We start from the raw sequence: 25,788 nt of genomic DNA, 5'->3' as shown, positions 1-25,788 counted from the left end.
GTATATATACCCTAGCCCTGTGTGTGCACTTCTAGATTCTAGTTATCTTACCATTACAATAAAACATAGCTCACGTTTGTAACACTACTCTGTTAATCTGTTATGGTATTTCGATTGAATCTAAACTTAATACAGCCCCTTGTAAAACTGACTCACTCACTGACCGACTGACTGACTCATGTACACAAATGGGATAGAAAGATGCAGGTTTCACACTGAGAAAGAAAAAAAAAAAAAAAATGTGACAGGGTGCCACAAGTTTAGGGTGGAAAAACTCTATTTTTGATGGGTTTGATTCAGGCCCCTGATTCAGGCTGTTGGAATGCTATATTATAGTGTCGAGCTTCCCGATATAGAGTTCAATATTAGAGTGCCCGAACCCAGTCACCCGATTGGGCTGCCGGCACCCTAGTTTTTTTTCTCAGTGCACCATTGGATGCCTTATTTTTCCTGCATACTGGGAAAAATCGGAAAAACCCGAAATTAAAAACCGTTCCCAAGATATAAAGTTATCAGAGTAGGTACCTACCTACAGGTGAAAAAAATCGCACCTCTGTAACACAAATGGTTATTGTGTTTTGATTAATAAAAGTGTCGGTCTTACCAGAGTATAGGTGATGCATGTAAATTATTGGTTTAATAGTTGTTTATCATTATCACTTAACACACTCCTGCCTATGAAGATAATTACATGTAGGTAGGTAGGTAGGTAGGTAGGTAGGTAATTACCTGTAGGTATAGCTTTGAAAAAAGGCAATAATTATGAGGCTCGAGCTTTGAAAGCATCATAAAATACTGAGCCTTCATTTAACAAGATTACTTAGGAAGGTATCTATTATACCTAACTAGCTGATTCTACGTAGTAAGGTCCATAAGTTTCCGGCCTAACCTACTTAGAGGCAGTTTAAAGGGAGCCGTAATGTTTTTATTATTTTTATAGTGTTCTTTGATGATTGTATGCAAGAGATCGTCCAAAAATTCCATTCGGTTAAAATCTGAGGGTGATTTAAAAATGACGAGTCGGGGGTGTTTAGAATCAAGTTTTTTCAAGATCGACATGGTGAAAAATTTCAAGGTATTTAAACTAGCACAACTCTGAACCAAATTTTTTTTTTTGGACCCAATTCCAACTAGATATGCCACAGTGGTCCCTTAATATGATCCTCTGCTCGAAATCGAGTTGAAGGAGTCTTCAAAACCTGATGAAAAAATGTTGTGCAAAATAAAGGTTCATCTTCATACAGCCATACAAAGCCATGATGTCATTCATTTGAGATTTACAGGAGATCCTGTTGATGGATTTCAATGAAAGTAGTACCGCTGTAAAGGTCAGACATTAGGCTTGATGCATACGAAAACCGGAAGCTTCCATCGTTGAAAGAGGCTGTGGAAATGTAACTGCAAGTATTTGTCTCATTCAGGACAACATTTCTGGTCTCACACTTATTCTTGTAAAGACTACTGTGAAGGAGTGGGGATTTCTAAAAGAAGTTCAACCCCTCCACAATAAAGCATTGTCTCTTAGTAACTATTGCTTGCTGTCAAAACTGAAATCGGACTTGAACAAGAGGAGATTTCATCGGATGATGAGCTTCAAACAGCCTTTAGAGACGAGCTCTCGAAAAAATATTTTTCTTATTTTTTTGACAGGGATAAAAATGGTATTAAGGAGATCTGATGAGTACTTTGGGCCTAAAAAAGAACGCACTTTAAAATAGGTATGCTGGATTTTTCACTTTCACATCCCTTCTGGGTCAGGCCAGAAATTTATGGACCTTAATTCCGGCCAGCCTGGAACGTGCTTGTAGTGCAACACCTGGAAAAGATACAGTTTGAGATTGATTAGAATAGCCAGGGCATGTAGACAAGTTCATAGGGTACAAATTACAAAGAATGGCTTGCTTAAGATTTTTACACACATTGTGCTTTCCATAGGAATTAAGGTGAAGGCCATGCCTAGTAAACATGTGGCGCGATAAGAAAAAGTTGCTGTCGAAAAACTTAAAATTATATATGCGACTAAGCTGTAAAATAGATATATTGGTGGCAAAAATATTAGAAAAATGTAAGCCTGTGTGATACATATGTGGTACACTAGATATTATTACAGTTGTCTTGGCAAAAACGTTTTTCAATCTAATGAAAATCAAATTCAGTAATTGAGGATGAAGGTACGGTATATTGTTTGACCCGGCCAAGATGAAGATGGTATCACGTTTAGAGAAATCAAGTTACAGTTGTCTTGGCAAAAACGTTTTTCAATCTAATGAAAATCAAATTCAGTAATTGAGGATGAAGGTACGGTATATTGTTTGACCCAGCCAGAATGAAGATGGTATCACGTTTAGAGAAATCAAACGTTAATCTCATAATGTTCGTTCTCGGAACGGCTGGCTTTCTCCTATCCTGTCTTCCTTCTCTCTTCGATTTCGGGACGATAAGATCACAGCAGTTACAGTTCCCTCTATCAGACCTCTTTAAAAAAAGTAAAAAAAAAAAAAACAAAGGTTATTTATTATTTACATTTTGGCTCCGGCCATGAATTCCAATCTTACAAAACTTACAAAAATACCAAAACCAAAACCAATTATGTACTTATTATATTATGTACTTATATTGTATTGTAAACAAAATTATAAACAATAAAATAAAGGTTTATCAAAAATTGAAATATACGCACTTACGTACCTATGTATGTACTACGTTAGGAAAATCGCGACACAGACTAACTTAGATCTAAGGTACCTCGAAAATCGCGGCATAAACAAAGATAATAATAAATAATTATCTACTCAGTACGCACAAACATAAAGCGGCAATTAAAAATTGAATTTTCGACCTTTTAAAGTTACTTTTTCGGAGTTTTGACCTCAGATTTGGATTTTTCCCAACTTTTTACATGGGAATCGACCATTTATTTATACTTTTTACCCATTTGCAACTGCTCCATTCCCTGAATCAGCGGGGTAATAGGTAGATAGGTAGGTGTTTTAGAATTTACCAGAAATAATAGGTAGGTATTCTCCATAGAGGAAATACCATGCAAAATTTTGCGAACTTTATGCATAGCTCGTGATTTCCCATTACGTAATTTCCAAATAGACCGACTCAAACTTCAATCATATAGGATTGTAGATTGTAGGAAATTTCAGTCCAGACTAAGATACAGACATATTTGTTCAACTTGAATTCTACCTGATGACTCAGCTTATATTTAGCTGATAGTAGGTATAGATCAGTACCTACTTACCTACCTCACTCACCACCAGTGTAGGTAAGAAAAAACCAGGGCTGTGTTTACAGTCTAACCGGGCCGCGGGGGCTTACTCCAAAAAATTGCCCCCCTTGTAACTTTTTTTTCTCAAGTAAATTTCAAGGTATCAGTTAGTCTTAAATAAATTAGGTACTCATATTTTTATGACTTGTCTAGGGGTCGCAAATCCCGCACGTTTCCAATCCCGCGGGATCCCGCGCGGGATTTGGCCAATCCCGCGGGATCCAGCGCGGGATCCCGCACTTATGCAATTGAAGGGGCAACATAGGTATTTATCACCTAAACCCCCGCCAAAGGTGACCGAAACTCTTTCTTTGCGATTTTCTTTCTATTTGAAGTAATTCTAAAAATATTCCCCTACCCATTTGCCATCGATTTGGCCCGGATGCCAAATATTAACAAGACTTTGCGGGTGGACGTTTTTTTTTAAAAAAAAAAAACGCTAGCCCTTAACGGCCGGTCTACTACTAACACTAACCATTTTTCCAGGAAAGAACGTCAAAAACTTTGAAGCTATTTTTCTCAAAACACAGTTTTCCGACTTACGCCCTTCTTCCATCAAACGCTTTCTGTGTCCTATGTGTGCGTGATTCTGCGAGATAAGTGAAAGCGATTTTCTTATGCTCAAAAAATAGGTATAGCGAGAAGCGAATGTAGAAATCATCGATAGAGTTTCTGTGGGTTGCGTATTTACCTATGATACCCAAAGCAGGCCATTCGCCCAAATTAGGCATTCAGAAAATGGTTCGTCTCGCAAGAAACGCGAAAACTTACCCGCTCACATAGGACAGAGGGTTAGAGATCTAGAAGCGTACCTGACCTAGGCTCACATATACGGATATACCTGGTTTTTACAAAGAGCTAGTTTTCTAGGTACCTATACTGATGGAGTGATGGATTACCTAAGTATACGTATCTACTATTGACTATGGTATGGTTAGCTATATTGATACCTAGGTATATAGATAATATGTAAATAGTAATAGCTAGGTATCTAGTATCTGCACCAGCAATTTCCAACCAGCGGGCCGCGGGCCACATGTGGTCCGCCAGACCATTTTTGTGGCTAGCGAAGCTTTTTGGATGGGCCTCTTGGGGCTTCATTTTTGCTATGGGGTGTACGCCAAAGATGTGGAGCATCCACCCCCCCGACTTCAAGAAAATCCTGGATAGGGGCCTCCTAACCTGTGTATGTGGTATGTGGCCCGCGAAGTACCTGCCAATGCAGCATGTGGCCCGCATACACATGGAAGTTGGAAATCGCTCATCTATACTACTGATAGTAGCCCAAAGCACTCGGTTTGGTATCTCTCATTCTTACCTATGTATATGGAAACAACGCGATTTGGAGTGCGCATCTCAATTGCAGATCGACATCAACAAGACCTCAGTAACTCAGTAGTAATCTAGAACTTCCCGGTAGCGGACTTACCACTACTGGTATTGTTAGAGGAAAAGGTAAGTTTGTTTAGTTTTTTATTACGAGTTCGAACTTTTTTAATATTGTTTAAGAAATGGAAATAACTTTTTTTTTGTTAAAAGATCCTGTAAAAAAAAAAAACAGATGAGTATTTCACCACCGTTTTTATTCCGTAGCAATGGAACAACGTAGTATGTCCCTCATCAGGTGGGCGATGATGATAAGAGACACAATACTAATACTTCCCATTTAGGTGCTTGGTCAACACGAGAACACCAGAATGTAAATCGTTGAAAAATATTTGCAATCGAAATATGAGTGTAATTTTTTAGTCGATGGTGGGATTCGAACCCGGTACCTTCTGCATGGCAAGCAAACGCGTTACCACTGGGCTAACTGTTCTGTTCCCTCAAATATTGAGATACTCGTATGTAAACTGTGGTCCAGTCCAATAAAATCTTTATTTCTAAACTTCAGCTAAGAATGCTAAGATCAAACTCAAAAGTTATTTCAGCCAGCCTAGTTAGCTTAGTTGGTAGCATTAAACAAACAGAACATGAATTCAAGTAAACAGAACAAACAGAACAGAATTGAAATTTGAAAGTAGGTAAAAATTGTCAAATGAATTATATCTTAGTCAATATGTAGGCATGGTCCATGGTCAGTTGATGGTCTTCATTTGTTCATGTGAAAGTGAGATCTCAGAAAGCATAAACTTGACAAACTTTGGTCTGACAGTCTGGTCCTCAAGTGAGAACATATTAAACCAGCGGCTGAAAAAGCTCTTTCTGCTTCAACGGATGTAGGAGGAATGGATAGAAATACAAGATTTGCAAGACCAATATCATCCTTTCAAATCAGGAGAACAAAAGAAACACTACTTGAAACCAGACTACCTGGACAGAAAAATCAAGGTGCCTGTAGAGTTCATAAAAAAAGGGTTATTCGACCTATTTTAAACCTTTTCTTTGTGGTATTTTTATCTTAATTCATGGATCCATTAATTCCGAAAAATCCCGCAAATCCCGCAAATCCAGCAGCTAAAAACTGCGGGATTGCGGGATTGGAAAAAGGTGCGGGATCCCGCGGGATTGCGGGATCCCGCATTGCAATCCCTAGACTTGTCACAACGGTGGTTCCTCGAACAATGTGCTCAATTGTGTGACTTGGACTCGAACCAGCAACCTCCGGATTCACAGTCCATCTCTAACCAATACCGAAAATAAAAAGCAACAATGTTTCATCTTAAATTCAATTTGAAATTTTAGATAGCCTCAAGATTGACGATAGAATGCCGAAGTTCTTTTTGAAAAGAAGATCAGAAGTTATACCTAGATAGATACCTCCCTAGATAAGATGCCTATGAAGATAATAAACAGATAGGTAGATAGTGAGAAAGATAATAAGAAAGATAGCTAGGCCACCCGCACGTGATACCTAGGTACCCCGTGGTGTAATCAGCTGTTTCAATATCAAGGGCGATGTCCCTGGCTTTGAAATCTCAAGATGGCCTGGAGGTCCTTAATTCCAAAACTTGCATATCCTTCCGAAACCCTTTCCCTCCTGATCTACGAGAGCTTTAAGGCTACCCATTCACTATCAGGTACACCTGATCAGGTCCGCCTGTCAGGTCTACCTGATAGTGAGTGGCTGGCATACTTAACGCTGCGCACTATTTACGAGAGCTTTAGGAAAAGCTTTCTGTGCCCTATGTGTTCGGGATACTGCGGAAGAACTTTACATCAGGATATTCAGTCTTTGAATGCACCAGTTTCCAATGGACCACTGAAGTGAAGAAACGTTATGCGTGATTGTATAAGTATAATACGTATAATACGGAGGTTTTTAACGTACCTATTATGTATAATACGGATGGGTCACCATTTGACCATCAGGCAAATCGCGTGCTGCTTTTCCCGGTTCTATACTCGAGAAGGGTGAGGTTTTCCCGGCAATTTCGGCCCTACCCAGGCAGGGTGAGCCCGGCCGTATGCTCAAACAGAGTGAGATTTTCCCGGCCCTACTTAGACAGGATGAGGTTAATGAGCAGAAGCGGGTAGCTTGCCAATGAATGGAGGGTGACACCCCCGTAAAAATCTCGATACACAGTGATATTAAACCCCTATCAAAGTTTTATCAAACACATTCAACAACATCTTGATAGACAAAACCAGATAGTACCAGATGTGGCAGACCACACTAATTTTTCAATCGTCTCTCAAGGAAGGTCAATAATTCTTCTTGCATTGTTCGCATACACAAAAGAAAAACTCGGATAATAGTGAGTAGCTCTCGGATATGTCTGTATAATTAGAATAGTCGGCTTTAATCAAAACCTAAAATTACACCTTCCAGACAGTGTTTTAAAACACAGTCTAGAATTCTGGATGCGGAGAATGTATTAGGATATTTTTTGTAGATTTCAGATTATAAAATGTAAAATGCTCATGTAATGTAATTATGTAAATCATAGATCAGATCCTGGGTATTTTCAACGTGGGAACATTTTCACGTTTTGAGGTTTAGATTTGTGAACACCGAAAATAAGCACCGTCGTGCTTTGATAATACCTACATAAGCACTGTCGTGTGGTCAGTCAAATAGGTAAGTATAAACAGTTCAATAGAGTTGTGCTTACTTGGATGGTGTTTCAAAGTTAGCCAAATGTAAAAAAGTCGTCTTTGGCGGCGCTTTTTGGCGGAAAAGTCCGACTTGCGGAGCTGGCCGCCAATGGCATCCGGTCTAAAAATATAAACAAAATATCTCGAGAACGGTAAGAGCTAGAGACTTGAAATTTGGTATGCAACTGTCAAATGTGACAAGGATGCGACACGAAACTCTTGGTTAATATGTACAGGTGCTGCGGTTGGCGGTTTTCGACCGCTTTTTGGCGGTTTTCGACCGTTTTTTGGCGGTTTGCAGCTATACTGACTAAACGGTTAGAAATATTGTAAAAGTTACTATAGAACATAAAAATAAGCATCATTCAATAGAATAAGGAAAGTCGTGTGATGTTTACACCAGATTTTTTTATTTATTTTATTTTTAAAAATCAACCGATCATATTGTTTAATCCGAGAGTTAAACTAAACCGAGTTTAAACTCTCTTTGTGCTCCCAGCTTTAATCTCTCTTTGTAGATGTTCTTATGAACACCTACAAGTCATAGGTCGCCCTTGTAACTTTTTTTTAATGGACAGAGTCCATTCCTAGGGATTTTACATCTGGAAACGTATCTGTCAGTATTACTCGTACCTACCTTGTGGATATCGAGTTGAGTAACTAATCAACGATCTCCCCTCTTTTGAAGACCATTTCAGCTTTTTTAATTTACCTTTTTTTTTCTTTCTTTAAACTCCTTAAAAGTATAAAGAAAAATGGAAAATTTAATTTACCTATAGGTGGCGTGGTAGCGCTTGTACATAAACCATTGGAAGTTTTTGACAAATGGCGTCTCCTCATTTGATAATTTCTTGGACTGGGAATAGCACCCTGGAATTAACCGTGTTTCCTACCATACAGCACTGGATGAGCACTTAATACATGTACTTCTCTTTATAGTCTTCACAAAAGTTTCCTACCATACAGCACTGGATGAGCACTTAATATATGTACTTCTCTTTATAGTCTTCACAAAAGTTTCCTACCATACAGCACTGGATGAGCACATGACTCTTGTAATAAAGAAGTAACGCCTACTACAAGTACTATAACTAATTACCTAAGCAATACAGGTGTCAGGTTTGAATTGATTGCGGTTTGCACGCATGGGTGTTATGAGGAATAGAATAGAATAGGCATGGATTCTTCACGTGATACCGTGGCAGTGAAAGGTGTTTGGCTTCTGATATTGGATTAATACATCAACTAATCTTCTATGTAAATGTAAATGTAGTTTCTTTGTGTTATTATGTCACAACTTTGGTGCTCACTGCAGCATTGTAGGATTTTTCCCAATATCGCAATTATCCTAACATCCAATGTTTACCTACCATGCTGGCACCGGTCGCTATGCGCATTTAAATGTCATAGCTACTCATTTTCCTCACGAGGCTGAGCATGCCCCGCATCAGCCAGTCACGGAATCAATCATTTGCAATATATAAATTTCTTGACCCCGCCGGGAATCGAACCCGGGTCTCCCGCGTGCAAGGCGAGCGCAGTGACCACTACGCCATGGGAGCTGACAACTAATCTTCTATAGTCCTTATCTAATCTTCTAGTCCTCCTTCTAAAGATAGCAATTATCCTGCAAGATGCCACGCTAGGCCTTGAACTTGATACCTGACAGTCGATGGCGAAATGCCTTGAGATCAGATGACTGTTAAATGGTAGAGGTTGTCCCACGGAATAAATTGGCCCTTTGTTACTGATTTTTTGATTTTGAGTAGAAATAAGCATACAACTGAAATGCTTTCCATGAAGATATCGTATATTGCGGCCCGAAAGAACTCAAGCGTACGCTAATGAACATTTCCGAATCATTCCGAATTATTTTTAAAAATTCCTAAAGGGTTGGGGGGGTGCTCCGTAGAGTTTACAGCAGTTGCTTGGTGCCCCGCGGCCAAAAAAGTTTGAGAACCACTGTTCTATTCCATTTTCTTTTTCAGCACTGGCAAATACCACTGGGTCGTCGATTCCGAGCCCTCAAGTTGTGGATGACCCTTCGATCGTACGGACTCAAAGGTCTTCAGGCATATTTGAGGAAACACATTTCATTGGCTAAAAAGTTTGCGGATTTGGTGGAACAAGACGATAGATTTGAGCTCGTATGTCCTCCCAGTATGGGACTGGTTTGCTTCAGACTGAAGGTAAGGTTTTGGGATAAGTTGGACAACCTTTTTGGTACCATAAGCTTTGTACAAAACAATACAATCTTTTTTGGCATTTTCAAAATCTATAGCGAAGCGGCGCGGCGCGCGGTCGGGCGCTAGCATGTTGAATGCACCACTTTACGGAGGATCACCGATGTTGCACGTGGTTGGTATCCGGATGGATGATCATCTGGATAATCGCATACTGCTAGCTTTACCCGGTCTCACTCAGGTTGGGTGAGGTTAATGTGAGGAGGCGGGAAGCTTGTGGCCGAATGGAAGGTAAAACCTTCGTCACTAAAAAACTCAGCAATTATACAGTGACGAATTCCTTTCGCTCGATCAACTTGCGAGCCTTTTCTGCAGCAGTCAATTTCTTTTGCTGACAAATACATTCAATGTTCCAGCTATACAGTGAAGCAAAACCTGGGGGTATAAAAACACGAGACAACCTCTTTCATGACTATATATTCTCCTGTACATCATTTCTCATGTTTTCGTCCTATCATGATTCATGTTTCTCATGATCCAATGATTCACAGGGGGACAACGACCTCAACAAGGCGGTCTATGACCGAATCATCGCCAGGAAGGTCATCTACATCGTCAAAGGCTCGTTCCAGGACCGCCTCTTCATGCGATTCGCCATCTGTAGTTCCCAGACCGAAGAGTCAGACGTTCAACTCGGTTGGAATGAGATAAGGACCGCTACTGAGGAAGTGCTGCGGGGAAAGAGTCTTGGACCCGCCGGAAAAGTGATGGGGGGTGCTCAGGCAATCGCCGGGACAGAGAGCTCTGGTCCCGCTGACCAAGTTCTAGGAGAGATTCAACCAGTCGCCCGGGCAGAGAGTCTTGGACCCGTTGACGAACTGATGGGGGATGTTCAGGCAATCGCCGGGGGAAAGAACTCTGGGCCCGTTGAAACTGTTCTGAATAGTGACACTCCACAAGAAGTGCGGAGTGAGGACACTCCCCTAGGAGGAGTGCTGGGTGAGGAGTCAAGTGGTGGTTGTGGACAACAGAAGCTGACACCACCGGTGGCCAAACCTCTGACAGTACAGTAAGATGAGCTAACAGTAGTGTCACAGATGAGTGACTAGGAACACGGGTGGTAACGTGCTTGCCCTGCAGAAGGTTCCGATTACCACAGTTCACAAAATACGGATCAAACAATGAAATACGGATCGACTGATAAAATATTTTAGGGGTCCTGTCAATCCAGTGGTAAGGCGTTAACTTGGCAGAGAGGAGGTCTTGGGTTCGATTCCCAGAGTCAACGAAAATATTTCAATACATACATACATACATAACCATTATCGTTCTGTCCTATAGGACAGGTCGATGAACAAAGCCCCTCCACCATACTCTATTGCTATACCTTTGGTTAGCCTTTCAATAATAAAATAATAAAGTAAAGTAATATTTTCAACGAAAATATTACTTTCTGGTTTTCTCGTGTTGACTTGGAACCTACATCAAAAGTGCAGTGTCTGTTCTCGCCCATTTGATGAACATACTATGGGATGGTCAAATGGTCATGCTATAACGCAGACACAAAAACTTGTACTCCCAAGGGGAGATAAAGTACTGCCTCCATATAAATGAAAAATCTGCTGGAAATATTTCTCATTTAAAATTTGGTGTTACAATTTATGTATTGTAGATTGTAGGACTATGAAAAATAGGATAAAAAAGTTATACACTGTTTAAACTTAAGACTATTTTAATTGGTCGATTTGGGGTTGTACTTTGTCTCTAAACACAATTTCTTCTTCAAAAGGCGGGTAATTTTACCCCCACCTTGTCTATGCGAGGGTTACTAGTAAACATATCTTACAGAAATACCTATTTATTATTTTTCTTTTTGCTTTGTAGTTTAAGTTTGTTACACATTTCACGTTTATTTTTCATCAATATAAGAGCCATTCCATATTTTTACAATACGATTTTTTCAAAAAATTATCATGCAATCGTGTTTTTTTTAAATTTAATTCATTATACAGTTGAAATTTTCTTTTTTTTTTTTTTTTTTTTTTTTTTTTTTTTTTCCGTCTGTTTGCTCCCTTTCTTAAAAGATAAAAGATCTTTTTAGATCTACTGTGACATTTGCGTGCACGAAACACGAGAGGTCTTAGAAAACAGGATCAGGATACCCAATACCTAACAACCTTTTGGATAAGCTGCCAATTCGTTACAATTTAAACAATTTTTCCCCTAAGGCGCAGTTTCACATTTTCGTATTCTTTTAAAGAAAATTGGGGTAACTAGGTAGGTAAAGGTAAAAAAGGTAAAAGATAAATAATTTATAAGGTAATATTTTGACTTTTTATGCAGCGTATTAGGAAAGCCTTTTCAGAACTTCTGTGTGTAGGTATTACAGAATTTACGTGGTTTATTTGACATACTTTCTCATTTAGGTACAAATGAATCTTGGTTTATGGGAGAGAAATACCGATTCTATCCACATGGAAGATCGATACAATCTGAACTGAACTGAACAAGAAATGAACTAAATATTAAACAAATTAGGTATAGGTACATAGGTACTGATCGAATAAACTACGGGCTAAATAATTCCCGGAGGGACGGGCCCAGCTTGTTAGATTTTTACACCAGGAAAACGAGCTTTTAATGAAGAATATTCGTAAATTACGCCATAATTATCATGGCGTAATCTGAGGGAATAAAAGATTCCTTCACTCATAACTTTATAGCTTTTATACCTACTTAATTACTTACACCGATATTTCCTGATTACCATGGCACACCCCCTAGCACATTCTATCACGTGGTAAATATAAGTGCGTGCTTTTTCTTTTGGTTGAAATTACCTGTATTCGATTGTATCGGAATTTTCCTGATGGTTTTGGAAAAACTCCAATATTATTCATTCATTATTTTATAATATTCTAGGTAAATTTTGCGGTAAAGAATACCTACCGTCAGGGGTTTTTTTCCGGGGCTGATAATGAAACAAAATACCTAGGTAACTAGATATTACATAGGTTGATTTTCATTATTTAGAATTGGGACAGCCCCAGTAGCACAGATTGGACTCGTAGTTCGGGGGTTTGGTTTGAGTTCCAGGAACGACATTGCAATTTAGTAGCGTCATTACGAGGCCCACATTTGTAAAAGCTTTGCCCATCTTATGGCTACCAAGAGTAGAGTGAGTAATAACCTTTCTTTAGAAGAAGTCTTAAAACAACTTGGAACTATATTTGGTCGGTAATCTATTTTCATCGATGCCCATGAATACGGACCTGCATAATTAGCCTCTTGACCGCAAGCTCAGTTATTAGCAGAAAGAAATATTAATATAGGAAGTGTCGGTAATATGGAACCCCCTTTTGTTTTTTGGCTATAACTACCAACTTGTTTGGTATGGAAAGCTGAAATTTCTATTAAGTACCTACCAACACACGATATACGTACATTTGGCACAAGATGGACTTCGTCCACTGCAGATTTTGCTAATCAAACCAAGAGTTTTGGATTCACCAGCCTAGTTAGCTTGGAAGGTAGCCCGTCTGCTTTGTTACTGCTACTGCTAGGTCTCCGGTTTGATTTCCACCCGGACCAAAATTGAGGAGCTGGGTGCAAAAAGGGAAATATGGATTTTTTGCCCTTCTTGCGTAAAACGGTTTTTTGAATAGAACGTGGTGCGCTCTATCTTCCAGTTTAGTGTGTAGGGACCTTTAGATAATATTCTTATCACGTTGTTCGTGCCGTGCTATCATAACATAAAAGAGTTTTAGTTTATTTCTTTGCTTTTCGACTGATTTATCTTCACACTTGTTTGATTACTCTGACACTTAGAAAATCTCTCGTTACACAATCGGGAAAACTCACCAGAGGCGTAGCTACGAAAAACTCCGCGATTCGTAAAACCCGAATCTAGAGGGGTTTGAGCGTTCCTCTGAGCTCTAAGGTCCGGAGCCACAAAGTGAATTAAAACTCGGTGTAAGTTTAACTCTCGGAAACAAGCTGAGTTGCAATTTTTACTTTCCTTATCCTTCCATATTATTTGCATCTAGGTACATAATTTTGTGATTTTTTTATGTGCGAGCTTCAAACTCCATATTATTTGCATCTAGGTACATAAATTTGTGATTTCCATCCTCAGATTCATTAGAATTCTCTTCAACGCGTTTCTTTTGTTACAGTTGGACCATAACGAAGTTCCCGGCAACAAGAGTTTTCGCGGGCATTCTGAAAATCTGATCACTCTCATCATAGCTTCTGATCTAATAATCAACTCCATCCCACTTACCAAAGCATCACCTGTAACTCCACCCCCAAAGTATCTGTGATTTCACCCCACCGACCAAAAAGTCTGTACTATAAAGACTTACCAAAGTCATAATGAATAGTGAGGAGTTCCGTGAGTTTGGCAAAGCCGCTATCGACTTCATAGCAGACTATGTGGATAACATACGGGAGAGACCGGTACTGCCCAGTGTAGAGCCAGGATACCTGGCAAGTCTGGTGCCCGGGGAAATGCCAGAGGAGGGAGAAGACTGGAGACACATCATGCGAGACATGAACACGGTTATCATGCCCGGGGTAAGTGTTGGAGGCCTTTGTATCTTTCAATGGATCAAATTACTACAGAACTTTGGTGCGATAGAAACTTCGTGATAGAAACGGCGCGTTGATGGTTGACTCGAAAGAATACTACAAAGGAAAGGAAGGCTCAGTAGTCAATACTGTACTCCACACACAGGAGGTTTGAAAGATAGAGCCCTCATTGAGATAACCAATGGTGGATTCCTTTAGTTTCACTGTTTTGAGGAAAGTTCTTGACGTTCCACTCAGTAATCTCAGATGAATTTCATTTGTTTTCGTATTGATATAAGTAGGGCCATCGGCTTTAATAAACGCCCTTGGTCACTGCGACCTGGTTGGATCTTTTGTGACAACTCATTTGTTCTGATTTCAGATAACCCACTGGCAGTCTCCCCAGTTCAACGCCTACTTCCCAACTGGTTCCTCATATCCTTCCATAGTGGGTGATATGCTGAGCGGAGCGTTTGGCCTGATAGGATTCAGCTGGGTAAGTGTACACTAGTGTATAGAATCCTAGGGGATTACTTATTGGAAATTGGAATTATTGGATCGGTGGATGTATTATGACGGCCAGTTATGCCAAGACCGTCTGACAGACGTAGCTCCGGTCAGTTAGTCGGAATGTGTGTGGCGAAAAAAGCTTCAGACCTAGGTCACTCAGACCGTCTGAGAAACCTAGTTCTGAAGCTTTTCCCGCCACATACGTTCTGACTGTCTGAAGACCGCGGTCTGTCAAATAGTGATTGGCCGGCATTAGTGCAGGTATTGGTCAGCGGACTCAGCGGTAAGAATTGGAATCTGCTGCAGAGAAGCGTTCCAAGTTGAACTACGGTGAATACCAAATCTACCTCTTGGGCATTTTCAAAGAAACTTACTGATTGCTAGTACGGTCAATGCCAAATCTTCTTTTCAAAGAACCTGACAGCGGTAACTACTGTAGCTGGTACTTATTGTCGAATCTTGAAAACTCAAATCATTCAGCAGATTCTGCCGTATTTCTCCATTCATATCTCCCCGTTTGGTTTTCTTCCAGCTCTCCAGTCCAGCTTGCACGGAGCTGGAAGTATTGGTCATGAATTGGTTGGGCAAAGCTCTAGGACTACCCGAAGAGTTCCTCAACTGTTCCCCAGGACCTGGCGGTGGTATTATTCAGGTAAACATGAGAACCAACCTAGTTAGACTGTCTGACAGCTTGGAGGATAGTGCTCCGTCGCGCGTTTGATTCCTACCCGGGGCGATCTTTATCCTAAACAGTCGAAATAGCTTGGAGGCTAGCGCGCCTGCCTTGTAGTCGTAGGTTTGTTTCTCGCCGGGGCAAACTTTATTCTGTAAACTGTAAATAGACAAGGTTTGATCTCGAAATGGCTGACTTCTCCTCTCCTGTCTTTCTTCGATTTCGGAAAGATACAGTTATATTGTTCCAGGTTACAGTTCTCTTTATCAAATAATCTTCCAAAAATATGTTCTCATTCCAGAGCACAGCAAGCGAGGCCACCCTGGTCAGCATATTGGTGGCCAAACGGAAAATGATCAATCACTGGCAATCCAAAAATCCAAGCCTCACCGAAAACGACATCCGCAACAAACTGGTGGCGTACACTTCTGACCAATCAAACTCGAGTGTGGAGAAATCCGCCATCATTGGAGATGTCCCAGTGAGGCAGCTCAGATCAGATGACAATGGTGTGCTAAGGGGAGATGCATTGCTGACCGCGGTCAAAGAAGATCTCGCCAAAGGCTTGATCCCTTGTTGTGTAAGTAGACGTCCTAAAAGGCATTTCTTTTAATGGATGTCACGAAGTTGAAATAGTTATGCGATGTGCTAGAGCTAGACAACGAGGACAGTTGCTCGACTGGCTATGTACGGACCTCGTATAATCCAGATTCCAGACTCTTGCCATTGGGTGAGAGGTTGAATTTCCGATAGCTACCGAAGGGGCTATAATCAGCTGATGAGAACTAACTTTTTCGAAACAGTTGTCCTAGTCGGCCCTCTAGGTGACTCTCCTAGGTAGTGCTGAGGATAAAACTCTACTGGCCTTATGAAAAGTTTTCGCTTCGTTGTGGAACAATTCTTGCCGACCACGACCACCCTCTGAGAATGCTAGAAGACTGCCCGGGAACAGTCCGCACTCCGCATACAACAAACATTTTAACATGATCCTGGAGTCGACATTGACCTAAAACTCGTTCATGTTTCAGTTAATCGCAACTTTGGGCACCACCGGGACCTGCGCGTTTGATAATCTGGAAGAGTTAGGCCCCATTTGTCAAGAGTACAACATTTGGTTACACGTTGACGCCGCCTATGCTGGATCGGCACTTTTACTACCAGAATATGCACACCTGAAGCGCGGACTTGAATATGTGGACTCGTTTGATTTCAACACACACAAATGGCTCCTGGTCAACTTTGACTGCTCGGCAATGTGGTAAGTTTAGACAACTTTGAGCACACTAGGATGGATTTTGTTATACATATGTAGGAAATAGGAACTCATCAGATGGATATCGCTCTTAGCAAGGAATTTACCAGATGTACGCATCTCTCCAATCATAAATTTAATATTGGAGTGTTTACGTGTTGACATACCTATGTGAGTACCAGAAGCTGCCAATGAAAAAGGGGGTATTTCGTGACACCTATCTTTACCTACATAAATTGTCATAAATCCAATTTAAAAGATAAATTCTGACTTGATTTCTGAATTCTTACAGGGTGAAGGACGCAAACCATTTGATGAACGCATTCTTCATAGACAGGGTCTACCTGAAACATACAGACGCACCGATGAACACCCAGTCTCCAGACTACATGGTAAGTTCTATGACATTTTTTTCCATGTTTTGCGATTATGAAAAAAAAAAAAAAAATAATAATAATAATAATAAAAAATAAATAAACTAGACAATATTACCTATACGTAGCCGTCAACAGTCCGAATAAATGATTCTATAAACAAAAAATACAGAGATGCCAACCATGCAAAACGTTGCTCAACCTCTAAAATAATTATATTCAAACATAAAACTCATTTAAGTTTTTTCTTTTTAAAAAAAGTTGAGTGCACCCCGAACTCGAAGCACAGAGTCGAAAAAACTTCGACAACGCCGGGAATCGAACCCAGGACCTTCGGAGTACGAGCCTAGTGTGATATCCACTTGGCCACGGAGGCTACTAAGCTCATATATGTTTTCAACATAACAAATAGTTTCGTTCCTTAAAGTAATTTGATTTTAACATAGGACACAGCACAAAACAAACCTCCACCATGACGGAAAAACTCGAAGTATAAGCAGGTCCCAAAATCCAGAGCCACTCTCATACAACAAGAGTGCAATGTTTCACCACCATATCCGCAGATACAGGGTTTCCCGTGAGGATAACTTGAACACACGCCTCGTACTTTGCAAACACACTGTCCTCGATATGATCAATAGCGTTGTGCGATACATCCAAGCTCTCTAGACTAGGTAGATGAGGAAACACATGTAGGCTGGACAGAGAACAGTGAGTGAGTTTCAAGCTCTGAAAATATACACAGAGAATAATATTAGGAGCGTTGTGCGATACATCCAAGCTCTCTAGACTAGGTAGATGAGGAAACACATGTAGACTGGACAGAGAACAGTGAGTGAGTTTCAAGCTCTGAAAATATACACAGAGAATAATATTAGGAGCGTTGTGCGATACATCCAAGCTCTCTAGACTAGGTAGATGAGGAAACACATGTAGACTGGACAGAGAACAGTGTGTGAGTTTCAAGCTCTGAAAATAATAATAAAGGAAGGACGGGCTAAAAACACATGGAATTTAGCCTAAGGCAGACTTATCCTAAACACTTAATTTCTTTCTCGAAACGGCTGACTTTCTCTTATGCTTTTTTCCTTCTCTCTTCGATTTCGAGACGGTAGGACCTCAGCAGTTAAAGTTCCCTCTATATGTAGAAAAAAAAACAAAACAAATCCTCTACATATAAAAATAATCAATTTTGGCTTACCTCACAAGCTACAAGCGGAGTCAAATGACGAAGGCAGTTGTTGGTGAGGGGATTATTGGACAGGTCGACTTGCTTACAATGAGCAAAGCAATGCATGTGATGTATAGAAGTAAGTTGCAGACTGCTCAGGTTTGTAATCTGATTGGCCCGCGGGTTGGTCTGAATGAACGTTTCTATTTTGTATTTACTTTCTGAAACAATCGAAAGAGAACAATCGAAATCGGGCCCCGTTAGTAAAAACCCTAGCAGTTTTACGGTAACATTATCCCCTTGAAATGTAAAATAAAAATGAGATATCGAAGTTCTGTGGACGATAAGCCACGCTCATAAATAAATAATTGTAGGTCTTAAAAATAATTAAAAATAATATTTTTTTTTTTTTTGTTTTAAAAAGATGCACTAATGAACTCATCATCATTTAGATCTATCACTATATCACTAAATGACTATAGCACTCTTTATACGACTATATCACTAAATGACTATCACAGTATGACTGGCGGTGTCATTCCATGTAGCGTTCGTTGCCATGGCAACCACCACGTGGATTTGTTTATGTGTCATTTTGTAGAATCAACATCCCGAATAGAATTAGCCAGCCTAGTTAGCTTAGTTGGTAGTGCGTCTGCCTTGTAAGCGCTAGGCCGCGGGTTCGATTCCACCTCTTAAAAAAAAAAAACATCCCGAATAGAATTCTATTTCTATTCCGAACTGTCCTTACTATCCATTAAAGCCCGATTCCCATTCCCTCATACACGCTGGGACCTCAGCAGTTACAGTTCCCTACACAAAATACATTACTTTTTACTTTCCTTCCTATAGGATAAGGAAAGTAAAAAAGCGGTCATTTTACGCAATTGCGGTACCTTATGTGTCCTGGTGCTGATTGGAACTCCGGATGTTTTTTTATGTTTGTTTCCATCATGTTTGTTCCTAAACAAACAAACAAACAAACAAACACTCTATTCTCCTGTGAGAACCGCAAGTTTCAAACACAGTCTAGTCTATTCTACTCAATTCTATGCTATATATACAGTTCTACTCTGAAGGTGTGTGCACATGTGCAAACGTTAGTTGAAATATTTTGAAATCAGCCTGGTTAGGGTTGAATGGTCAGAGATTGCTTTAGGCAGTGATTTCGCCCCTTTGCTTGTAATTCTTGTATTTTGTGTACATGTAATTATGAACAATAAAGAGGTCTTGATAATAATTTGAAGGTTGCAGGTTCAACTAGTTTCCTGGGCAAATCTTGTGACCACAAAACGAAGTCACAGTTTTTTTTTTCAAGGTGAGTCTTCCACCGCCGTTTTTATTTCGTAGCAATGGAACAACTGCTACATTAGACGCTTGTGGCCTGTGCCGTAGCATGCCCATCCCGTAGTATGCCTCTCATCAGATGGGCGAGAAGAGACACAATACTTCCCATTTAGGTGCTGGGTCAACACGAGAACACCAGAAAGTAACCCGTTGAAATATTTGCAATCGAAAAACGAGTACAAATTTTTGTCGATGGTGGGATTCGAACCCGGGACCTTTTTTTGTCTCCTATATTATGTAGAGTTGGTTAACTGAGAGCCGACTTAAGGGTCCTAAAAGTAATTTCTAAAGGGAAAAAAGGAGACTTTATTTACACACAAAAAGAACAAAATAAACCGAACAAAACTCACCACTATCTTTGTAGTAATTCAGTCTCAGGGGATCCAATGTTTTGAGCAGATCAAATCGTTTCAATATGATCTCATTTGAATCTGACGATCCAGGGTGTAAATGTTGCAACAACGTTATGCTCGTGAGAAGGGCGACTGAAACCAAAACAGAGAAGACTTATTTATACTGTCGGCTAAAGACCCATTAAGTCCATGCTGATCGAGGAGAAAGCCAGCCGTTTCGTCAACGAAACTTATCTATCTCGGGTGGGAATCGAACCCGCGATGTAGCGCTTATAGGGATGGTCTTCTTTCTTTCTTTGGTAGAACTATAACTGCTGAGGTCTTAGCGTCCCGAAGTCGAAGAGAGAAGAAGACAGGATAGGAGAAAGCCAGCCGTTCCGAAAACGAACCTCATCTGTTTAGGATTAGGATAAAATCCGCTCTGGGCGGGAATCAAACACGCGGTCCAGAGCTAGTAATAATTACAAGGCTTACATTTGTTTTCAGGTTCCATATCAATGAGAGTCTGAATGGAGTTGGACTGTTTCTTTACTTCCTCAGACAAATCTTGGTTGAGGGGAGCATAGAATGTGTAGTTCTCACATACATATACATCTTCCTTGTTTAGAGTTATCTCTTGTATCAACGCTCCCTCTATGAATAGTTTCAGCTCCTTGGAGGAATGCTTGTCTGATGATAACTGAAACGTGGGAGGAAGGTAATAAATGACTGGGAAGATTGTGCTTTTTTAAAAGAAGTTTATAAAGGGAAGAGATGTAGGTACGTACCTATTGTTAAATTTATTAATTTTCTTGACATCAAGTGGAAGGAATAAATAAAATCTTGCCACCCTAGTTAGCTTGGTTGGTAGCGCGTCTGCCTTGTAAGCGCTAGGTCGCTAGTTTGATTCCCGCCCGGGGCGCATTTTATCCTAAAGGGATAAAATTCGTTCTCAGAAACGCTGGCTTTTTCCTATCCTGTCTTCCTTTTCTCTTCGATTTCGGGACGATAAGACCTTAGCAGTTACAGTTCCCTCTATCAAACATATTGAAAAAAAAAAGACCTGATATGTAATTCCTATAGGGACAGGATAAGGAAAGTAAAAATCTAACCCAGATAAACGAGCGACTCGCACCGTTGAGCGACGTCCACGACATCAGGACGTTGGAATCCACTTTAATCTGCGACGTCGATGTCAGATCCACGAGTTGATTGAACGTAACAAATGTCACTCCACTCGGCAGAACTCCAGCACTGATTATTTGCACCGGGGATGTGCGCTCCCCTAGGAGCCACCGCTGGTAGAACCAGGCACTCTGGTCTTTGGGCTCCGTGAACACGGCAGACTCTACCATGGAAAATTCTGAAAGGAGAATAGAAAATTTAATTTTTCAATTTCAATCCATTGGAATTATTGGACAATTAACAAAACGTGATTTTTATAGGTCAATTATATTAACAATGCAAATTAAATAACAAAAACAAGACCAATTCTAAAAAAAAAAAGTTTTTAAAAAAAAAAGTATGCTGGAGGGGTATGATGAAGGGTCAAGAATACTGATTCTCAACCCAGAGTTTTTGGGTTTAAATCCCAGTCAAGGCAGAATTTTTCTGATCAAAATTTTCCAAGGATGTAAAGAATTTAGGCACCTTAAAGTAAAATAAAAATTAAAAAAAAAATCAAAGTTTTAAGGGGAACTGAAGTTTCCACAGCAAGAAAAGCAGGGATTATCTTCCTCTTCTATGTTCACACAATAATAAAATACTTTACTTCATTAGAAACATACCATTGACATATTTATCTTGTTCTATGGGCAGATGATTGTTAGGATCAGGATAGAGGAGAGGCAGTAGTTTGCTTCTGTAGTGCCATGCAGAATAGTTGGAGAAGTTGGCTTCAATCTTCTCCGTAGAATAGTTGAGCTCCTTTAGGGGTGCCACCTTGTGTCTATCTGTCACGTAGCGGCGGTAATCCCAACAGTGGACTGGGAAAAAAGAGAAAATTAATTATAATTATATATAATATTGTTCTTTCACAAATACCATTAGAAAATTATCTAGAAAAAAAAAGCATGATTTTCTTGCAGTTTTGAATTTATAGCCCTTCTAATGTCTGTTAGTACAATATCTTAAAAAAAAAAAAAACTTTTTATTACTGTTATGTATGTATAGGAAATAGGAAACCTATACAAGGTAATGAGAAATAATTATTTCCTTTTTAACCCTTCATGATAATTCAACACAACAACTAAACCAATCATTTAAAATTTTAAACTCACAATTCCTTTCATCTAGCTCCAAATAATAGTTACATAGCTCCAACTCTTTTTCATAATTAGGTGCTCGTGATATATGATCCAACACATAACAGCGTTGAAACCAAGTCCCATAAGATTTGGGCTGTGCGAGGAGACAATCTTTGGTCAATTTAAGTTCCCGGTCAACAAGCTCGTGAAGTTCTTCTTCTGCCAGGGTTGCTTTCATGTGTAGTAGGACTTCTTTGCGGTAATTCCATAGGGAGTTGATGTCGGGAATGTTTCTCAGAACTTCTGATGTGAGTGACAAAGCTTCATCATCATACTCTTGGTTCTTTCTCTGGAAATAAGCCAAATGCAGTATTTATAAAATAAATTGGAAATGGATACATTTTTTTTTTTTTTTCCCATGTTAAAAGCACTTGCAAATGTTCTACTTCTGCATAATTCACTAACCTGTTTTAGCACACTTAAATAAATAAATAATAATAATAAAAAAATAATCTGTTTTGTAAAAACACAAGCTAATTTTTAGGAGGAAAAGGTCCACTGAACAAAAAGGAAATAACCAAGATGTAGATAATAGCTACAAACCTTTTCAAATATGGTTTCCATTAGGTTGTGGTACCATTTTACTTTGGCTGATCTCTTTTTTGCTTCCTGAACAGAAACACTCTCTTTTTTTCTTCCATGCTAGAAAAAAAAAAAACAGAATTATTAATCAAAGTTCATTAAGAAGGTAGTCATTCAATTAACAGCCTTAATAACAGTGTAGTGGCTTGTTTGGACTTTGGTGAATTTGGATCTAGAGGTTGGTGGTTCAATTCTATGAACAAGTCTTTATTCTTTGTAACATTCATGCTGAAAATCAATAAAATTCCTCTTGTTCCAAGAAAGCTAAAACAATGGCCTCTTGCTTACCATGTTGAAGAATCTACGTTCTACTTGGTTCTTATCAGGTAAAACTATCACACACCTATTTTTAAAGATAGAAAAATATCTTGAAATAGGTGATAGAAAAAGTGGCACCAGTGGCAGTGTTTCTCTGATAACTTTTTTTTTTCTCAAAATTTTCAAATTATTTGAATTTTCGCGCTTTGTGAATTTGATAAGTTTTTCCCTCGTTGGCACGGTACGGTACAGCCAAAAAACTTTTTTTTTTTTTCTCCCTCTCCCGATTTATGTCCCGTCTCCCGTCCCGGTTCGGTCTCCTTCTAATATTAAATTTAAAAAAAAAAGAGTGATAAGGATTTAACTTTCCAAAAGTTTTTTTTAAAAATAAGACTCACAACCGCTGCACCGGTTGATCAACCAATCCACCAAATGACAAAATAAAAGTTTTTTTTACTAAACGGTTGATTGTGACTTTCCACCAAACTAAACGTTTAGCTCTTGAGATCCACCACCTCCTCGAGCTGGTTGATTCGATTGGTGACACACTTTTTTTTGTGGTGACGCACTTTTTTGTTTATTTTCAAGTTTTCAACGAGTTTTATAAAAATATAAAGCTATAACATTAAGGTTGGGCTAGTAAAAGATCCAAATTTTTTGAAATGATAAAAATTGAGTTTTTTTTATCCACCAATCCACCAGTGTTACATCAACCGGTGGACTCTAGCCGGTGCAGCGGTTGTGGATCTTATTGTGAAAAAAAACTTTTGGTTTGCTGAAAACTGATAACACAATTAACACTACTGATAGGTGATTAGTGATAACAGTATTGGTAAGAATAAAAAGATCCCCTTAAGTTACCAACATTAAAATCGGGCCTTAGCTTTTTTTTATAATTTCCCAAGCTCACCAAAATAGCTAAGATAAAAAAAAACTTCCCAATGTGATTGGGTTTTGCTTTGGTAGCCTGGTAGGTGGTAGCTATACCTACTCATCCAATGTATCATGGAAACCTAGAATCCATAGCAGCAGCTTTGGTCAGTTCATAGATCAGGGTAATTTTTACCCTTGAACATGAGCACTGGAAGCAAATGGAACAATGGAAATCCCTATGGACGATGTGCCAAATTTTCTCCTCATGAAAAGAAATTCATCCGGATGATGGTTGAGAAGTATTCGCACATTGTAGAAAACAAGAGTAGTTCAAATGCCGAGAAAAACAAGGCCTGGGATGAGATTACAACTTTGTTCAATGCGGAACCAGACCATACAAAGGTAAACATGAAAGAGACAATAAGTAGTTTTTTTTTACATGGTTTTTAAATTTTTTATTGAATTTGATAGATCCCTAGCTTTTTATCTTGGAGAGTCACTAGCACAACTGCCTTGTAGGTAAGTGCTTGGATGTTGATTTGACTCCCACCCCTGAATAGTGTCCTTATCAGATAAGGTTTGTTCTCCAAACAGTGGATTTTTCTTGTGTTATATCCTCTCTTTGATTTCAAGATGGTAAGGCCTTTGTTGTTACAGATCCCTCTATCACATTTCTTTTATAACAATTTACTTTTTTATTTGATTTTCAGAGACACATTAAGCACATCAAAAAATGTTACGAGAACTTGAAAGCCCGAGACAAGGTTCTCAACAGAATCAGCAGAATGAGTTCTATGAATCAAGAACTGCCTGATATAATCAATGGAAACTCCATTTCTCTTCAAGGAGTGTCCATGGTACGAGTCCCTCCCCAGAGTAACTATTCTTGTCAGTATGTGCAGAATTCTCCGAGTGTGTCAGTTAGCAATGATGAAGAAGATGATAGCGTGTTGAACTATGTTGATGTCGTGGTCACTGAGGATGAGGGTCAGCATTCAGAAGAATATTTTAATGCTCCTAAAGGTAAATAACTTTAGTTTTACAATGTACATAGCTCCTAAGTAATTAAGTACTCATGTAAAGTGAAATCAAAATCTAGGGTCCCAGGGGACAAGGACATGAAGAAGAAGAAGAAGAAGAAGAAGAAGAAGAAGAAGAAGAAGAAAAAATGGAGCTCTACTTACCATTTGATATTTTTTTAGCCATAGAAAGTCAAAAGCCATAGAAAGAAAAAAAAATTCTCATATCTCTTTTCTTCTTTCAGGACAAACAAGGTATCAGCAGGCAGCAGGACCGCCAATCTCTTGTCTTCAAGCTCAGAGGCTCTCAAACCAGATAAAATACGAGAGAGAAAAATATCTCCTAGAAATGGAAGAAATGAAATACAAGGTAGATCTAGCCAAAATCAAACTCATGCAGGCAAGAGAGGAATTGGAGTTTAGGAGGAAGAAGTGGAAATTGGAGATGGATCTCTTAGTTTTGAAGTCCTCAGGAGATGGTAAAGTATGTTCAGGAAATAGTATAGTAAGTTGTGTTGGTGGGTGGGAGAATTTTGTTTCTGACAAAGGGAATGTTCCTGGCAAAGGAAAGATAAAGCTAGAGAACTCAAAACACTCAAGCTTGGGATCTAAGCAGGAGACAGAGTCTGATTAGGAGCTTGGAGTTATGAAAGAAAAATTGAAAAAATGGTTTAAGTAAGAATAAAATTCAAATTGAAATTTGATATTTTCAAGTTAGAAATAGGTATGCAACTTACCCACATTAGGTAGGCAGGTATTTTTTCCTTCTATAATTATCTCTCCTATCTTGTATTTAGTACTTTTGGTATATCACCCAAAAATTAATTATGTTGGATACATTCCATAACTTTTAGTAGGTACCTATCTACAATTTACATAGGTACATACCTATGTATTACTTTTTTTATGATCTCTTGATATGTGCAATTTTCCATGATCTCTTGATACATAATTTAAGCAAGCTTTTAGTTTATGTAAATTTAACAAGTAAGTATTACCTCATGCTCTAGTCACTAACAAGTAA

The 25,788-nt window shown here is 39.2% G+C and overlaps 4 protein-coding genes across 5 annotated transcripts; 3 read left to right on the top strand and 1 right to left on the bottom strand.

Annotated features, from left to right (window-relative positions):
- Positions 1–4,604: 4,604 nt before the first annotated feature.
- Positions 4,605–17,084, top strand: LOC103513799 (alpha-methyldopa hypersensitive protein-like). Its single transcript, XM_008478646.3, has 8 exons — positions 4,605–4,732; positions 13,674–14,073; positions 14,450–14,563; positions 15,110–15,229; positions 15,552–15,830; positions 16,279–16,508; positions 16,795–16,894; positions 17,049–17,084. The coding sequence occupies exons 2-8, from the start codon at positions 13,873–13,875 to the stop codon at positions 17,082–17,084; spliced, it is 1,080 nt and encodes a 359-aa protein (XP_008476868.1). The 5' UTR covers positions 4,605–4,732; positions 13,674–13,872.
- On the top strand, positions 8,493–11,432 carry LOC113469315 (alpha-methyldopa hypersensitive protein-like). Its single transcript, XM_026826903.1, has 3 exons — positions 8,493–8,526; positions 9,230–9,504; positions 10,050–11,432. Exons 1-3 carry the CDS (start codon positions 8,493–8,495, stop codon positions 10,569–10,571), a joined length of 831 nt encoding a protein of 276 aa, XP_026682704.1. The 3' UTR covers positions 10,572–11,432.
- LOC103513795 (geranylgeranyl transferase type-2 subunit alpha) lies at positions 17,001–23,038 on the bottom strand. Of its 2 annotated transcripts, none has more exons than XM_026826904.1 (9): positions 22,903–23,038; positions 22,576–22,674; positions 22,006–22,321; positions 21,514–21,711; positions 20,839–21,089; positions 20,222–20,426; positions 19,745–19,879; positions 18,078–18,268; positions 17,001–17,725 (listed from the first exon to the last, which is right to left on the bottom strand). In XM_026826904.1, exons 1-9 carry the CDS (start codon positions 22,903–22,905, stop codon positions 17,399–17,401), a joined length of 1,725 nt encoding a protein of 574 aa, XP_026682705.1. In that variant the 5' UTR covers positions 22,906–23,038; the 3' UTR covers positions 17,001–17,398. The 2 variants fall into 2 exon arrangements, with proteins under 2 accessions (XP_026682705.1, XP_008476864.1); XM_008478642.3 differs by having other exon boundaries at positions 17,001–17,605.
- A 607-nt stretch (positions 23,039–23,645) lies between these two features.
- LOC103513794 (myb/SANT-like DNA-binding domain-containing protein 3) lies at positions 23,646–25,518 on the top strand. Its single transcript, XM_008478641.3, has 3 exons — positions 23,646–24,147; positions 24,456–24,768; positions 25,010–25,518. The coding sequence occupies exons 1-3, from the start codon at positions 23,947–23,949 to the stop codon at positions 25,396–25,398; spliced, it is 903 nt and encodes a 300-aa protein (XP_008476863.1). The 5' UTR covers positions 23,646–23,946; the 3' UTR covers positions 25,399–25,518.
- The last annotated feature ends 270 nt before the right edge of the window (positions 25,519–25,788 follow it).

The sequence above is a fragment of the Diaphorina citri genome, unplaced genomic scaffold, assembly GCF_000475195.1.
Source record: "Diaphorina citri unplaced genomic scaffold, Diaci psyllid genome assembly version 1.1 scaffold1027, whole genome shotgun sequence".
NCBI classification, from domain to species: domain Eukaryota; kingdom Metazoa; phylum Arthropoda; class Insecta; order Hemiptera; family Psyllidae; genus Diaphorina; species Diaphorina citri.
The sequence above is the reverse complement of the archived record's forward strand: the minus strand, read 5'-3'. Positions and strand labels throughout refer to the sequence as shown.

Bases quoted from the DNA above. Each gene is read 5' to 3' on its own strand.
- LOC113469315 (XM_026826903.1), top strand. From the start codon at position 8,493: ATGGATTCTTCACGTGATACCGTGGCAGTGAAAG. The intron at 8,527-9,229 runs GTGTTTGGCTTC...TGCTCCGTAGAG, and splicing joins TGATACCGTGGCAGTGAAAG to TTTACAGCAGTTGCTTGGTG. The intron at 9,505-10,049 runs GTAAGGTTTTGG...AATGATTCACAG, and splicing joins TGGTTTGCTTCAGACTGAAG to GGGGACAACGACCTCAACAA.
- LOC103513799 (XM_008478646.3), top strand. From the start codon at position 13,873: ATGAATAGTGAGGAGTTCCGTGAGTTTGGCAAAGCCGCTATCGACTTC. The intron at 14,074-14,449 runs GTAAGTGTTGGA...TTCTGATTTCAG, and splicing joins ACACGGTTATCATGCCCGGG to ATAACCCACTGGCAGTCTCC. The intron at 15,831-16,278 runs GTAAGTAGACGT...TTCATGTTTCAG, and splicing joins AAGGCTTGATCCCTTGTTGT to TTAATCGCAACTTTGGGCAC.
- LOC103513795 (XM_026826904.1), bottom strand. The intron at 21,712-22,005 runs GTGAGTTTAAAA...CTTTTTTCCCAG, and splicing joins GGAGCTAGATGAAAGGAATT to TCCACTGTTGGGATTACCGC. The intron at 21,090-21,513 runs GTATGTTTCTAA...TTCTCCTTTCAG, and splicing joins ACAAGATAAATATGTCAATG to AATTTTCCATGGTAGAGTCT.
- LOC103513794 (XM_008478641.3), top strand. From the start codon at position 23,947: ATGAGCACTGGAAGCAAATGGAACAATGGAAATCCCTATGGACGATGT. The intron at 24,148-24,455 runs GTAAACATGAAA...TTTGATTTTCAG, and splicing joins CGGAACCAGACCATACAAAG to AGACACATTAAGCACATCAA. The intron at 24,769-25,009 runs GTAAATAACTTT...TTCTTCTTTCAG, and splicing joins ATATTTTAATGCTCCTAAAG to GACAAACAAGGTATCAGCAG.